Here is a 17,605-nt window from a genome sequence, read left to right on the forward strand (position 1 = left end):
CGCTTGCAAATGTTTTTAAAAACGGGCTAGCACAGGAAGGACCAGAGGCATGCCTCGTTCTCCTCCATGTCTTGGCAACCTATGTGAATATGGATACCGCGGCTTTCTTAATCCAAAGCACCCACAAAGCATTGAGCACCAGTGGATTGCGATTAAAAACCATGTACATCCTTGACCAATATATTTATGTTCCCTGTGCTTTTCAATGCATGGCAAGGGAGGGGAGGGGAGGGGAAGGACAGGGAGGATTTTCAGGGTGGTTTTTTTTTTACTCTGCTGTTGCACAGATAAAAATGACTGAGATGAAAGATGGGCCTGAGACCATGCCTCTCTCCAGCCGCACCGTTGAAGGTCTTTGAATGCCCTAAGTGGCATTTGGGGGGCTTCATCGTGTCGGTTTCTGCCTTCGTAATAATTGCTTCCGAACCAGAGTGATTTATCTTGACTTGCTTAACAATGTACGTGCACTCGATCAGTAAATTGATGCTGGGGTTCCCCCCCACCCCTCCGCCTCTTGGAAAAAAAAAAATGTTAAAGGATTCTGTGATCTGCTCAGTAATAATCACACACATTTCCCATCATTTAGGTCTGTAAGAACTCCTGACATTTGAAGCTGTCCTACCGAGTTGCCGTGGCAACAAGAAAAGGAAAGCGTCAGATCCGAAGATTGCAGTTTACAGTTACTGTTCTTCACTACTAGGCCTCAGTTGCTCCAGATTCAGTTTAATTTGCCACCTCACTTAGTCTGCCCGACTGTACGTCAGTGTTTGACAGCCTCTGCCCTTACATTCGTTTATTAATGGATTCCTCTTGCGAGATGCAAGGTTTATGAGAATTTTCACTGAATGTTAAAAGACCATAATATCTAAACTTGACCTTCTCGGAGCAGAATACCGAATGACTCCATTTTTTTTCTATCTGTTGACTTGTTGCTATTCAGCTGTTCAAAAAATATTTTGTCTGTGGGTTAGTATTTGTATATGTATGAGTGTATGTATATATATATATTTATAGAGAGAGAGAAGAGATATACAATAGGTTTAGCTTTTATATGACATCCATCTGAAGTTTTAAGAGGGCAAGGATAGAGCAACGCAGGCACAGATGAGTGATGCTAACCATCCTGTTCTAGCTAAACCCATTGAATGTGCTGTTTATACAATGGTGCGACAAAAAGGAGAGAACCTACTGCAACTGTATTGTTAAAAGAGCCCGCTTGAGTGGCACCAAATAAAGTCTATCGAGCGCTCCACAATGTCACTTCTTGTACTTCAGGTTCTGCAAAGAAGAGGTGCAGATTCCCATGTCTGCATTTCTGATGGAGATTTCTTTCCTTTAGCCCCAGGTGGAACTGATGATACAACCCCAGCATCTCTTCCCTCCGGGCCCCAGTGGCAACAGGGCTGGAAGATCAGGGAGGCTCTCACTGATAAGAGCATAAAGCAGTCAGCTGGTGCTAACCTATTATGGGTCAAAGAATATCAGGGCACTGATTGTAGAGGAGCCTTAAACCAGGCATTTTCTACTCCTGTAGATAAATACTTGATGGCCCAGTTGAGGAAATGTAAAAAGCTCGTGCCAGCGCTGCGGGGGCAATCAGGCCGGTAGATGTCTACATGTCAGAAGGACTGAGCATAACGAGTAATGGCATTGCTCAGAAGCCCTGATCCACCCTCTTCCAGCTCCCCGACCACAGAGGTCCGTTCTCTCTCAAACTCCATGCAGCTCCCAGAGCGGAAAATAGATCCCTTATCATATAAATGTGTTCATATATATAGTTTGGTTTGAATATATGTGTATATATATATATAAAAAATATATATATATACACACATATATATATACACACATACATACACGTGTACACGCACACACACACCATTTCCAAATAAAAGTAACACGAGCATTTCTTCGTGTGTGTGAAATGAACCACGCTCATTTGCAAACGTGGAAAATCGAGGGCGTTCATTATATATGAATAGGAATCCTTTTTTTTTTTTTTTTTTTTTTAATTCTGTGAGCATGTAAGGTAAAAGAAAACTCCTAACTGTATCAAGACAACCATCCTGTTAATAAATTGTAAATGATCCATCAGAGCTCACACCAAATTTTTATAAAATTAACACACAAAAAAAGAAGAAAAAAAAAAGAAAAAAAAAGAAAAAAATACTAGTGACAGACTGTGGCTTTTACTAGAGCTTGCCAGTAACTAGGGTAAAGTAAGTGTCTTAGAATATTTTAATAAACTTGCTTATTTAAAGTTTAAACAAACAACAAAAAAAGGCTTTCTTATGCAATAGAACTTTGCAGCTGCATTCTTTAGTTAGCATTTTTACAGTACCTATGGGGCATACTGTATGTTGTCTTTACTACAGCAAAATTATAAGCATACCTTCCACATCATGTATATGTTTCAGTAGTAAAGCTTTTTGGAAGCATAAAAAAAAATAAAATAAAACCCAGCTCCAAACATCCATTTAGTTTCTCATGATGTCACACTAGATATTAAATGTGTCTTGGTGGTTAAAAAAAATTGCTGTATAATAGCTTTTTCTCTGACTTCCTGTATTGTACCAAATATGACAAGAACCAGTTTTAGGGGTTTTTTGATCTAAAATGTTAATAATAACCGTGGCAGCAGTAAAGTTAGTGTGTGTTGTGGACTGTCCAAATTTGGTAGGCCTCTTGATAAGACAGAATCTGCCTCCATGCAAGAACCTATTTTGCTTGCAGTCCTGACCCAAGGAGACCTCCCATTGACCTTGCTCCTCTCACAGCGCACTTAGATGTTTAAATTACCCAAGTGGTACCTGGAGGTTATTTGGAGTATCTGCTGGCTAAGGACTTGGGATCAGGCTGGTCGGCAGCTACAGGCAATTAAGGAGGAAGTGCCTGATCTCGAGTATTACTCCTTCATTAACATGGGCATGCTTTCATTCCACAGCTTCTCTCCCTGCCACTGCATTAGGCCAATGCTGCTACTTTATTGTCACATACAAAACAAGCATTAATGCAAAGTCAAACTAACGAACAAAAATTAATGTTATTTATCAGTAGACGATGTTTCCCTGTGGGGAACTACATCCTGTGCCCTGGTTGCCCAAAATCCAACCTGTATGTGATAATGATGGCACAGAAAAAAATATTCTTTTCTAATGGCATTCTCCCTGCCTTGCCAAAAGAGAGACTACAAGTGACTTCAATGTGCTAGTGAGAATCCCTGCTGCTTCTCCAGACCAAGGGTCTAACCACCCATTTTGCATCTTCTTAATGAGACTCCAGATCAGAAGTGAAAGACATCCCGTCTGTCTGGAGTTCCCTCCTACTGGCTTGCTATACAGTGAGAGATCCTATGCAAATAATATTGTAGCCTTTCACCTAAATGAGGGGTGGGTATCAATGCAGATATTTTCTCAGTGAAAGCTCAGGATCACAGAGGCACCAATGTTTTCACTCCCCATTACACCTTTCTCATTTTCACCACCTAAACTGATGGTATTTTTTGCAAACTGCTCGTCCAGGCTTTCATATTCACGTGCCTGTTGGGTTCAGCCCAGATTAGACTCTGAACATCATAAACAGACCAAAAAAAAACCCCCAAAAGAGATGAAGCGCTCATGTTAATGTTCCTCCCTCTCTTTCCCCCCACTTATAATGGGTTCTTGGAAGAGGCCCTTTCTTAAATATGTGACATCTGACAGCCTTATTTAAAGAGGTGCTCCATTAGACTCTATGGGACTGCTTATATGAAGAAGGCCCTTAAAAAATGTCATCTCCTGAAACCCAGGAAATAAAGAATTTGTAAGCATTTCACAATACCATGTAAAAGCAGGAAAGATTAAACATTTATACTTTTCTTTTTTTTTTATGACAGATTAAGTTTAAAATGTGTTTAGACATAGCATGCTTATTTTATATCCTAGCAGTTATCAGTTATTTTAACCTATTTTAGTTGCTACATTTATTTCAGTCTAAGTGTGTATGCTTATATATATATATATATATATATATATATATATATATATATATATGCATACAAATATATGTGTGTATGTGTATATACATACATATAGAAAATTTTGTATATGCAACATTTTTTCGCATTTAGAAAGGCACTAAATTGAATCATTTTCACTTTGACACACGCAGAAACCCACACCAATACAAATCATTTCGTTTCAAGACCAGTATTTTCTGGTACAACACAAATCTAGTCAAACAGTTATTAAGTTAATCAAAGACTGGTGTTTATTAGCAGGGTAAATGTGTCATATTCAGTGTGCTTGCTAACTGAAGCACTGTCAGTACGCCTCGTGAGTGTGCTTGTATTATGCCTATGTGCATATATTAATGTACATTTTGTTCAGTAACTGCAAGTCTGAAAGATTAAAACAAAAGGAGGAAATCAGCTGAATTTCTTAGTGGGTGTCAAGTAAGATTTAGATGACAGTGGAACAATGTCTGGGTAATATGCCTGCTGAGCTATATTCTCATCTCATTTACACTGGTATAAATCAAGAGGAACTCTGTTAACTAGAGTTATTCAGGGTTTAAACAGGCATCATTTAGATGAGAATCTGGCCCACTGTCTGAAGACGCTATAACTTGGGATGTTTTATTTTATTTCCCGATGCTTTGATCCCTCTGCCCTGAATACTGAAGTAACGTAATTTGCCACAGGACCAAGGGAAATTATCTATTACTTTAGGTCTCTCTTAAACTTAGTGAAACCAACACTCTGGACTACCTCCAGTAAATGATTCACTTCCTTCACTGACCACTTTAAAGTATCCCAAAGGTCCCCAGCATAATTTTGTTTAACCTTTATTTAAAATAGCCATGCCTTGTAGTCAAATAATTTTTCCCGGTCTCTTGGGTAGTCATTTAAGCTAGGGACTGCTATAACCCAAACCTCATTTATTAAATTACGGATTTCCCATCAGTTCACAGATGACCTAGTTTAAATGTTGTATTTTATTGCTAGAGAGACATAAGTGAGTACTTATGTGTTAGTTATGCTTCTAACACTTTCTTTTACATCACTTATTTGCACCAAGACAACATGGTGATAGAGGTCTTCTCCCCTTTCTTGCTGCCAAAAAAACCTAGCCATCTGATCACACAGCGGAGTTTTGTGCACAGATCTTCTCGTATTGTTGTTGGTCTGGAAACCAATTTTTTTTGATGGATTTTGTTTCATTAAACAAAATGAGCAAAGATGAATGACAACAAAAAAGTATACCAGTATAGGAACAACAGGTCTAAGGAACAAGACGTGATTATAACGTCCCTTTCCCAGATCTGCAAAACCTGTAATTGTCCAAGAAGCACATTTCCCAAAGATGCTTAAAAAATGATTTTCACCCATTGAGCTCCCTGTGATCTGTAATCCTTGACGTTCCCATGCAAATACATTCAGACGACAAAACGATATCCCGTGCCAATACAGATGACTATTTTACTACGTACAACTTCTAGCCCATTGCTGTTTCTATTTTAGCTAGGATGACAGCTAACTTTTTAATGTCCAGATGAAAGAAATACACACACACACACACACACACACACACACACACATTCTCAGTGAAAGTTACTAATTGCACAATTGCTATGTGTGTGTATATATGTAGATATATAGAGATATACACATACATATAGATAGATAGAGATATATATATTGTATATGCAGATGGAAAGAGAGACTATACAGCATGAGGACTTGGAATAAGCAGCTAAATTCTATGAATTATGGAAGAATACCCAGCTGAAGGCAGGTCACAGTTATCTATGGTCAAAACAAACTGGCAAAAATAAATGGCTTATTCCCACCTCTTATGTTATATTAATGCTGCAGTTGGCTCTCTCTCTTTACTCTGATTTATACCATTTGAATATATGTGTAATTATTTACTGACTCATTTTGTTTCCGTTGCCTATGTATCAGCAGGTCAGCAAAAGTGAAAGAGGGGAATACAGAAAGAAACTTGCATTTCTTTGATGACAGCCAGATGGTTATAAGGAAGAGTTATAGCCCTTGGCTCTAAGTTCTCCTCTGCATCGATAAGCGATTGCATTTGATCTGAGGCTAAATGAATGTAGTCTAAAGATGGAGCGTGTGTATGCGTGCACTCTGCCCGGGAAGTGAGACTGTAATATGAAAGTGTGGATGGCGGATGGTGATGGTGAATTCAATGCAGACGTGCTGTTTTGTTATTAAACTTTCACATTAAATCTTCCTGTTTAAAAAACAAAAACAAAATCAGATTTGCCCCACAATGAACTCTGTCTCCTCAAATCATCACCAGGATTTTTTAAGATTACTTTTTTCTTTTTGTAAAAGTTTAAGCAAGAGGGGAAAAAAGTTTATTTTTTTTATCATTATTATTTTGTTGGTTTCATTTCCAAGGTATTTTGTTCAGCTACTTTTTCAATTAATTGTTCCTTTGGGCCCTAGTTGCTGAATTGCTTGCTGTTTCTGAGGTGTAAATAAACGTTTTGATTTATGATGTGGTTGCAAAGAAACTTGTAATTTATTTGTGAAATGCTCAAATAAAGGATGTCTGGGCTTTTACCCTTTCGTCTGGCCTTAGACCTTCCTCGAATCCTCTGGCACAAGCAGAGGGGCTGTCCAGTGACCCCCTGCTCTGGCTGACACTGGTTATTAACACCCCAAACTAAAAGCACGAGCCTCTGCAACTGCTCTGAGTAAAGGAAATAAGTGAGGGTGTTCATCAGCACCCTGTCGCTTCAGATGGGGAACCACTGCTATAGGCAAGGGAGGAAAGAGAGAATTTATTGCCCAGCCTCCTTAAGAAGAGGGTAGGGGGGTTGGATTACTTTACCTACATTCAGGTTACACCAGCTAGGTTAACAATTACTCTTTCCGAGACCCCGGTTTAACTACAGAGCTTTCCACTGACCTGAGTCCTGGCTTAAATTCTCTTATCTTCCTGCTGTAGAGATCCTCTATTTTGGCTTCAGAAGAGCAGACTCCACATCACCTTCCTCTGTGATCAGCAGGGATCCTGTTTTTTTAAATCAGAAAAATTGGTATTTTTTTTATCACAAAGAAGTAACCCCAAATCCACATTTTTCCATGATTAAAAGCCCATTTCCCTTGAGCTATGCATGGGGTGGACTGTACATGCTGCAGATGGATGGACTCTGCATGGAACCGGAGGTTGGTTATCTTTTCAGCATTGCCTCCCTGCATCCCAGAACCCTGCAGAGGACATAGATGTGCTCTATTCACTGCAAGGACTCACAAAACCATGTCCCCAAATATAAAGTCCTGAGTTTTCAAGACCCTAGGTGTTCTAACCTAGGACATACCCCCTTGGACTTCGACTGCCCGCAACAACTGTGGACCTCAGGATGAATTCTGAAGCTCATCCACACAGTGCCCAGTGCTTTCCCAGCCACAAGGCTCTGGGATTCACAACCCTAAGTGCATTTCTTTTTCGACCTTGAGTGCCCACAAAGCAACTCAAAGCCCTTCACAATCTGTGGAAGATATGTCATTCAACCTACTCCTCCATAGAGATGGAGACATGGCAGACATGAATCGCACTGTGTGTGTTCATACCCTGGCAAGTGCCCCGTGACTATGGCAGTGAGGGCTCAGGACATGAGCAGCAGCACAAATAATAAAGGCCTCGAAAACAGGCCAGTTGGGTGGAATGCATGTCTGCTCCGACCAAACCCCAGGGGGAATCTATCCAGCATTGTGCGCTCCGTGTTGGGGAGTCTCCATTTCCAGTGGCCCTCCAGAGGCAGCCACCTGCTTTGAACTCCCAGGAGTGATGCTTGTTGGGTCCTGCAGGGAAGATGGTGAGAACTGGTACAGAACTAGGAAGACATGACGTGGATGATCCTATGCATCTAACAGGTCCCAGAGAGCCACAGGGCCTCTTCCAATGAGTGAAGCAAAAATATAAATCCCCAAAATGGAGCATTTGAGTACTCTCCACTGGGGAGTGGTGTCTCTTCCCTGAGGGCCTCCTCCTATGGACTTCTCCAGTTCAGCTTTAGTTTTTGTTCTGTCTGCCTTTTGGCAGTCCATGGATATGTCTACATTGCTAGTTAGGGTGAATCTTAAACTGCTTCCAAGCCCATACTCGCCAACCACCTCTACTGAAAACCAGACTGCTGATAGATTTTTAGTCACAGGTCAGGTTTGTCAAATAGAAACAAGTATGGAAGACAAATAATTCATAGCCTAATTCCTAAAAGGGTTCCATCAGAGAAACAGGAGGCCCCATGTAGGTGGTTTCAGTACAGCCAACAAAATAAAGCAGAGACATGGAGGGGGCAGTACATACGTCTCTGGCATACTGATGGCAACCTTTAGGGTTGAACCTAAGCATAGACACACACCTTTTGCGTTTAAAGGGTCCTTGTATATGGTCCATTAGAAGGAAATAGGATACAACAAAACATGTGGAACCTGAAGTTTAACTTAGCAAAAGGCAATTACCTGGAGGCCACCACAAAGGCTTCCCGTTTTACCCCATGCCTGGTCTCAGAGAGGAGAAATTATAAATGGTGCAAAGATAAATCGGAAGCTAACACAACAACAGTAACAAGGGTAGAAAACATTGTAAGAGCTTTACTCAGGTAGAAGTGTTACCTTGCTCCATCAAACTTCCTAGGTAATAGTATGACTATGGCAGAGGAGTAGGAGGGAGGAGCGGGGTATTAGCCCCGGGAGCTGACTTACGGCTGGGGGAAAGGAACACAAAAGCAGCAGTTGCTGGCCTGGCCGCTGCCTCCACCCAGGGTCCAAGACAGCTGTGTTACATCGCTGTTCCTAGGTAACCCAAAACTCCTCATCTGAGACCTTGCTTCACAGTGTAACTGCACAACTCATTCTAGTTCCGTATTTCACATACTGAAGTAAATCAATACAATCCCTTCTGACTCCAGGACAAGCTCCTTCTCCACAGACACGAGACAAGGGTCATTGCTCCTACTGTTGAGTTAACAGGATGTTCTTCCCCAATAACAGTGCCTCTGGCTGGGCTAAAGTCAGCCTCCTTCCAGAAAGCTGTGACCTGTACTGCTCCTGTAATTACAGAAGGGATGCACTTGCTGTAGCCCAGAGCCTTCAGCAATCCATTATACTGTACCTTATTATTTGCCATGTAATTTATTGCTATCATGTCTGGTTGTAGGCCACCTATTATCATGGCATCTATATGCAATGTCCGTAGCTTAAATTTGAGATTATTACACATTCCAAACAAGAAAAGTAGTAACTTCAACTATCTGCTCATTCATTACTGGGCATGTTAAAAACAGTTGGTTAGAATAAAAAACTAGAGCTGGGCCCTGGTTTTAGTTAATGAAGCACTTGCAAACAAGCCTTCATTTTCTTCAACTGCAGCTATTTTACTAAAGTATCTGTTGAACAATTTAGAGCCGTAATGTTCAGCTAGTTTATGAACAGCGTTCTGCTATTCCTTTTGTGTACTTCACTTAGTTACACGTAATGACATACGAATTAACAAACATTTTAATCAAAGGAATAATGACTACTGGGCACATCCACACGTGCATTAATGTGTCGTATTTACTGAGCATTAAGTTTAGTACCTGTAATAACAGGTACTAACTCAATGTGCAGCTACCGCGCAGTAGCACCATCACACCCTTTTTATAACGCTAATGCCCAGTAGACTAATTCTACGGTGTATTAACACATTAGCATGGTTTTTGCCATGACATACTAATGCGCAGTAGACTTAGTCTACTGCACATTGAGCATCTTGTGTAGATGTGCCCTGTGAGTAGTCAAACACATCTGGACTAAATTTTCATAAGTATAACATACTGTGCTACAATTCTTTAAATATTTGGCTTTTAGAAACATTTACATTGTTGCCTAAATATTCACAAATGACAACAAATCAAAATGGGCATTTTTGTGCACAAAGCTGTCAACAAAGTTAGGTGCTGTTCTTTATGCTATTCACTCAAGTGTAGTAAAAAAAAAACCCCAGCTTTTATATAATTTGTAGCCCTTGGAGAATATCCGTCAAGCATCCCAAATACAGGGCATTCTAGTCAATGCTGGAGTTAACAGACTGTATTATTGACTTTGATATTACAGAGCAGGGCAACAAGGCTTTCAATGGGATATGAACTACCAACTCCCGCAGGCTTCTTTGAAAGTGTGAGCCTAAGAGCTAAAGCTGAAAGTTTTTCTAAAGCGATAAAATGATTATGCAACCACAAAATGGTTTATTTTGTTTAAAGGACATACTGACCCAATATATGCTGAATTTTTTTTCCCCAGTAGCACCAAAGTAACTTAATTGCCATCATCCTTTCTATCGAGAAAAAAATAGCAAAATCCCTAGAGAGTAGCTGTCCCAATTAACAAATATTGAGCCTTTGATAAACTGGCTTGCAGTGGAAAATAATGAAAGAAGCAGGGTATTTAGTGCACAACAACCTCTTGATGACTGTGGCACAGTCCATTGACAAAACAAAGGAAAAAACAAGATATTAGAGTATATTGGAATAACCTTGACCTCATCAATCTTTTCAGTCCCTAATTTTTATGGTTCTGTCAAGCTCTGATAAGAGAAAAGATTACCCAATCCCCCTTTCCCCATCCCATCTAATTATCACTTCTGCTGAGTATGCCATTCCTAACCTATCACTGAGCCATGGAGCAATCCATGCCGCGTAGAACTGAATATATAGTTATATGTTTGTCATCAATAGAAATATACAACTACCCGATTTCTCCATCTCCCTCTCTAGTAGGAAACCCAATCATTTTGTTCACCTGGCTTTGACTACTAGTCATTATTCTCACATTGCTGTTCTGCCCTGGCTTCTTATTAAAGAACTATCAGGCTTGCTGTTCTATCAATTCAGGGATAAACCTACTTTTAATTGTATCTCACTCTGGCCATTTTTGCAACTCCTGGGCTTCAGTGCTTTCCCAGCTTCTTAATTTATGTTCCCTGGCAATGCACACATTGTTCTTTAGTAAATGAGCCCTGAGCACAGGAAGCTAATGAAACCATGTGTACACAGCCCTGTCTTCTGTGGTTGAGTGCATGGAAGCCAAGGTTTTCTTTAAAAACAAAATGGAACATTTAAAACATTTAAAAATGGAACTTTAAAAATAATGGAACAATCAAACCTCATCCTTCTCTCTTTTCTGCTTCTAAATGGGAGTGGGGGTATGGGCACTTTCTAAACTGTTCCCTAAGCTGAGCTATCACTAACATATAACTAGGGTAAACACAATAATTAAAATTAATTGCACTGCAAAGCAAAGCTGATGGGATGGGGTTAGTTTATATATATATAGAAAGAGAGAGAGAGAGAGAGATACACATACACACACACTTTATATATGTGTATGCACGTGCACATGTATGTGTGTGTGTGTATACATATACACACACACACATTTTGCAGTTTATGTATGTATGGATATACATGTATGTGTTTATATATAAAGTGTGTGTGCGCGCATTTAAAACTAACCCCATATATATATATAGAGAGAGAGAGAGAGAAAGATATCTTTCATTTTCATCAAACCAGGCTATTTGGAACCATTTCACTTTGGTGTTAAACACTGAATGCTCATTAAGACCTCAGTTCATTGCAAAAAAATTAATACAAAGGAATTAAACTTTGTTACACACTAATTAATCTGGGAATTGGGGTGTGTGAGAGATCTTCAAAGACATACACTGGGAATGAAGCAGGGATTTTGGCAGCATGTAGTTGACAGTCACATATTAACCTAGCAGGTGTTTTTTGAGTTCTGAGGGAAGTACTAAAGTAAAGAATTAAAGGTCGCTATTTTTTTATTCGGACTTTTATGGAAGGGGGCCAAACTGTCCCTCCCTCCTCCCCCCCAAAAGAACAGACTTTAACGGCTCCTTATCCCTCAACTCAACCAAAGTCTGTATTCAGTTCTGGATCAGCTCATACAAACACCATCCCTTGACTCCCTGCTTATATCCATCCTTATGGCAAGTGTGAAGTGCCCTTAGAATAGGAAGAATACCGTGAAAGTCTCAGCCCGCTGAGCTTCTCAGTTCTTCCTCATCTTTTGTCTTCAGGAAATCCCCATTTGTTTGTTCTTTCTGAAGGTCAAGAACACTTAAGCACTGTTCAGTTTTTTCTGGTCCTGAGAGTAATCGTTGGTGGTAAATCAGACTACTGTGAACCACATCTGTCTACTTTTCTGGCAGTTGTTAAGACAACAAAGATGTCACATCTTCAAAGAGCCTTCCAGCCATCCAAAAGTGCTTACCCAGAGGGACACCATATCACAAACTGAAAGCATGCACTTCCTCTACTTCCTTCCTCTTCCAGTAACATCCCACAACATGCCAGGTGGCATTAAGGCACAATTCCAAGTAGATATTAACTGTAACAAAAGACAAGATTCACATCCAGACCCAGGATGGGTTTTTAGGCTAAGATGCAGACTATGTATTCAAAGCCAACTAGAGCTTCGTTTTTGGTTTGACAGCACTGTGCTGATATTTTGGGTCTTGTGAGAGGTCTGACAGCATAAATGATGCAAATCCCAGTTCCAGTTCTTAATGTAATGTCTATTTCCTGAGACCAAATGACAAACGTAGAATATTGGAGCCAGAAGCAAAGCTCATCGGGGTGAGTTTAGAGTCCAGTGGCTGCATCTACTCCTGCCCTTTACTGCGGATTAGACCAATTATCTGCAGAGTGAAGATAACGGGACCTGCCCCGACCAGGATAGGGCTGTGCAGGGAAGATATGTAGATATCCCAGAGTGGGCATATCTACATGAGACACTTTACTGCTCAGTAAGGGTCAGCACGTATAAACACTGCTGCTCACTATGCAGTAACTATCTCTACAGTGCAGTAATTTGCTCTTTTTGGCAGTTAATTTTCTACCTGAAAATGCAAGTAGCAAATTAAGTGCCGAGTAATTACTGCACAGTATGGCACGTGAAGATGGCTGACCGAGGGGCAAATTTCCTCCTGGTCAGCTGGGTAGCAGGGGGTGGGAGATTGCTCCCTGGACCCAGAAGCTACCTGCTGCCAGGGCAGGCTCTAGCACTGGAGCCCGGGTTGGGGCAATGTCCCCCTGCCGTAGTAGCAGGTTGCTCCTGGCCCCTGCTCTGCTATCACAGAGCTGGAGCTGAGAACAATCTCCCAGCCCCCGCTCCACGATTGTGATCGCAGAGCCGGGTCTGTAAGCTCCCTGCACAGGGAGAGTTGCACGCCCAGCCTTGAGCTGGCTGGGACCTGCGCCTGACCGGGACAGCTCCAGGACCTGCGCCTGACCTAGCTACACATGCAGCTGGATGTGGCGGGGGACTGTCCTGTTTCAGGCAGTCCCCATCTAGCTCCAGGCTGCATGTGCAGACTTCCCTGCACAGCCCGGGACTTGTGGGGGACTGTCCTGGTCAGGGGCAGGTCCCAGCCCTGTACCCTGATCAGGCGAAAGAGCTGTGGGGGAGGAGCAGGCTCCAGCTCCCTGTCCCGATCTGCCAGCGGGGTGGATAGCAGCGTAGGCAGGGAATCAATACAATCCAATAGGCCAGGAGCTCACTGCTAGCTGCCCCACCAGTGGGTTGGGGCAGGGGGCTGGGTCCTGCCCCTCCCCTGCAGCTCTTTCCAAGCTCCCTGCCCCCAATCAGGGAGTCAGAGCCAGGAGCTCCCTGCCTGGGCTCTGCCACTGGGGCCCGTCTCAGCAACAGGCAGCTCCCGGGGGCAGGGAGCAATCTCCCAGCCCCTGCCAGGAGACAGCTGTCTCCTGGCCCCATGCTCCCTGACAGTCCTTGGGCTAGCACCCAAGGGGGGGCCTAGAGCTCCCCCTGGTAGTTGCAGGGGGTCAATGCAGGGCCAGATGGCGTGGAAGCTGACTGCTGCCCGGAGCAGCAAACCTGCTCCCGAATCCGTGCACCTCTAGATGCCTGCCCAGCATGGCTTTAAGCTACAGTAATTTACTCTAGAGTAAACCCACCCCACAGCATTTGCACATGTAGATGTGTCCACTGTCTACATATGTGACAGTATTAGGTTGCAGTAAACTAATTTAGGCTGGTGTAAGAGAGTACTGTTGGTGACTGTTAGGGACAGTACTCTCTTACACCAGGGTACTTTACTGTGATTAAATGCACGTGTAGAAGCTGACTGCAAGCATAAATTGCACCTGGTCAGCCCAGCCAGACGGAGGTCAGACTCCTGCCTGCTGCCTAGCCACACAGCTCTGCACTTTCAGCATCCTCGTGCCCCAAACAACCCCTCTGCCACGGCCACCTGATCCCGTTACCCGGAGCACGGGGCTGACCTCCACCCCGCCTGCCCCCGTGCCCTCTGACAGCCTGGGCCTGCTCCACCCTGGCCCAAATTCCTGCTGTCCCAGGTACATTTGTAGATGCTGCACCCGGGAGTAGTTTACTCCAGCTCAAACTGCTCCGGAGTCTATTGCTTTGCATTCATTACACATGTAGATGCAGCCAGTGTGAATTTTTTTCCCTGAAATCTAAATTTTTTTTAGGCTGTGACATTTTGGAAGATCTGAAGTTCTGGAAGACCAAGGCTCTTATTCTCCATTGTCTTGAACTTTATATAGCCATTTATACCAGGGGAAAAGAGGGTACTAATTATAACCGTTTTGATGTGGTACGACTGTACTCCATACCTTCACAAGGATGTACATTAAATCAGACTCTAAATCTGATTGGTGGATCGCTATAATGCAAAGTCTTGACGTGAAGCAAAAGCCATTTATGGATTTTACTTGAAAGAGACATGTCATTGACCTTAACAATGGGTTTCTTTATACCTTGTCCTGTATTTAATTCTGCTATTTTACTGTTAATAAATAAAGTCCCAATTGGTCTGTGGCTGGGAAATGAAAGAACTCTTTTTTTTTCGTGTCACCATTGTGTAGTGTTCATGGAGGTTGGCAATACTCTCAGCCTGGCCCAGATTTCTGTTCTGTTTTCCTCATTAACATTTTCTTTTGGCTGCTTCTGCCACCGTTTCCTGGACATTTTTGAACTCTGTGAATTGTTGCAAATATAGCAATGTCCATGTGTGAAATGAACTGCATGGAAACTCCTGGGTTCCTGTTAGCACTATGTTAACAATAACCTTGAGTGCACAGAAAACAGCAAGCAGTTTTCCAAGGCAGCGTTCAACAGGGAGAAGCATTCTTAATCTGACATTCAATTATCAACACGTATATAAGATCATTCCTTACATATCAATGATCATCCAAGACATATCCTAGGGCCTGCAAAACAGTTCGCTAATTTAAAACCAATTTTCTCAACCCAAGACAAAATTAACAATAATAAGCAAGAGGGAGTATCTGTGGCTTTAGCATTTAAAAAGTCAGGATCCCAGAAGAACCTCAATTATATGAAAAGGAAAGAGTTGCCAATTATCTTTAATTCTGATTTACTTGACTGTTAATTCAAACAGTCTTATTTATACTTTGCAGGTGATATTTCCAATCTCATTTTTACCTTCAAGGTATAATGATTCTGTAAAATTTTGCAAAAGTTTTTTTTTAAGTTTTCCAAATAAGAAACTAAAGGAATTAAATTCACAACAATAAATGCTAAGTAGCAATAGAAAAAAAATAAGGTACCTTGGACATATAATCCTCATAGCCAAAATGCTTAGACCTGGGAATCTAAATTTATCTACAAAAGGTCTTCACAAGAAATGTGGTAACCAAATATCACAGGGTTAGGAATTTCTATTAAAGCTTGATATTAATAAGCTGGGAATTTAAAGGAACATGTTCTCTAGAATGCATGGAGACGGAGCAATTATTTTGTCCATTTTGGAAGCTTTCACATTCGGTATAAGGGGAACATCACTGGTGAAGGAATATTTTGAAGACCCAATTAAATTTCAGTGAAATGAATTTCCTGTGACAATCCTGCTCCTTTAGGAGGAGTCCTATGTAACTCTTAGTGAGAAGAAAAGCATTATGATGGCATACACCAGAACAGTCATCTCCAACCTTTGCTGGGACCCTTGGCAACAACACTGAGCAAGCAATGTAGGATGGGTAATACCCTGTTTTGTTCCAACCTCAGTTTTAACTTTTTAGTGGCCTATAGCTATGAACAATGATGAAGGGTCCTGTGTGCAACATGTTGCCCACAAGCCGTGGGTTGAGGAACCACGCCTCTAGAGACCGCTGCAGAGCTAAGTGAGCCAAAGTCTGCATGCGAATAAACTTCAGGAGTCTTCAGGTAAGCTCTGATCGAGGGCCTCAGGAAATCATGACTTGCAGAAGAGCTACTTATTCGTATTAAGGCTTATCATCCAGTAGCTTGGTCATGCATCACGCCATGTAGTCCTGTCACACATGCCAGTTACATGGGCCTACAGGTTAAAAGGGGTTTTCTTTTTCTGAATGGCTGATGGCTTTGCAGCTCAGTATCCGATAACTTTTTGATAGAGCTGTTTAGAAATAGGAGCATTCCTTTAGCCCAGCTGTGCCTGCCTGAATTTTGTCACCTGGACATGATGTCTCAGCCCTCCTGAATAGTTGACTTCCTGTTCTCAGAACCTACCTTGATATGGGATGGTATTTGTATTTAGCTAGAGGGTTTAACTTCTGAATTCAGCTAGTGCTGGGGTTGTCAACTGGGGGCACGCGTACCCCCAGGGGTAGTTGAGACGGCCCTAGGGGTATGCACAGGCGGGCAGAGATGTAGCACCGCCATGCACCATCCTGTGCTGCTGCTGCCTGCCCAGCTGGACACAGGGAGCAGGGGAAGCTCGCACAAAGTGGCTGCTGCAGCTCTGTATTCGGCTGCACACGACCCCCTCCCCCCTGCCTCGCTCTGCATCTGGCCACGTCCCCACTCCCCCTCTCCACCGGGGCTACATTACTTCACGTCCAGCCACCAAGGGGTACACTGATCCAAAAAGGCTGAAAACCCCTGAACTCATGTAAATCAATTCTCCAACTGTATTCAGCTATATGCCCCTCTCCATCTTCCCTTAATTCTCACACCCCTTTGGGGCTGGAGCACGTGTTATGTACACATCCACTGGAGTGCAAACAGTTAAACCACTTGTCAAGCCAAACGACAGTGTGCAAGGAACAGATGGACACTGGCACAGACCATGGGGTAGAACCTGAAGTTGTTACGCCTTCTTCAGCTTCCAAGAGGGAGGGCTGGGCGGTGGGCTGGTAAGCATTAGATATAATAGCTATACACATGACTTTTGGGGGTACACATGGATATATGTGTCCATGTGCATGTCTATTAAAACCGTTCCCTAAAAACGCACACACATACACACCCTTTTTCTTTGTTTCCTATATGATAAAACTGCCATAACACCATCTTGCTTGGCACACAGCTCCGGTCCTAAAAGCATGAGCTGCTATAGCTTGAGCTAAAGCTCTTTAATTGGACTTGCAACAGATTTTCACATTCTGCAGCTTAGGCACAAAAAGAAGCCTATAAAATGCAAACACTTATACATCTCTCCTGATATGACCCTCTTAAGGCTTTTCCTTATTATTTGTTATAATTTTCCTTTCATTGCTGCCTTATCCTTTCAGCGATGCTCTAGCAGCATCTCCTTCTCTCTTG

The 17,605-nt window shown here is 42.2% G+C and overlaps 1 protein-coding gene and 1 long non-coding RNA gene across 3 annotated transcripts in view; one reads left to right on the plus strand and one right to left on the minus strand.

Moving 5' to 3' along the window:
• The window catches only part of CDH13 (cadherin 13), a 788,124-nt gene that overhangs the window by 744,309 nt on the left and 26,210 nt on the right, over nt 1–17,605 (plus strand). The window contains exon 14 of one of the 2 annotated variants that reach the window (XM_006268561.4): nt 587–6,571. The exons of the other annotated variant lie outside the window; for it this stretch is intronic. Coding sequence (XP_006268623.1) covers nt 587–594 — 8 coding nt within the window. The 3' untranslated portion in view covers nt 595–6,571. Of the gene's footprint in view, nt 1–586; nt 6,572–17,605 lie in introns of those variants that run through there. 2 annotated transcript variants of the gene reach the window in all.
• Nucleotides 1–17,605, minus strand: part of LOC109283363 (uncharacterized) — a 58,743-nt gene that overhangs the window by 5,778 nt on the left and 35,360 nt on the right. Inside the window, exon 5 of the long non-coding RNA XR_002090508.2 lies at nt 6,921–7,025. This is a non-coding gene — a long non-coding RNA (uncharacterized LOC109283363). The remainder of the gene's footprint in view (nt 1–6,920; nt 7,026–17,605) is intronic.

Source organism: Alligator mississippiensis, chromosome 10 (genome assembly GCF_030867095.1).
Source record: "Alligator mississippiensis isolate rAllMis1 chromosome 10, rAllMis1, whole genome shotgun sequence".
Taxonomy (NCBI): Eukaryota; Metazoa; Chordata; order Crocodylia; family Alligatoridae; genus Alligator; species Alligator mississippiensis.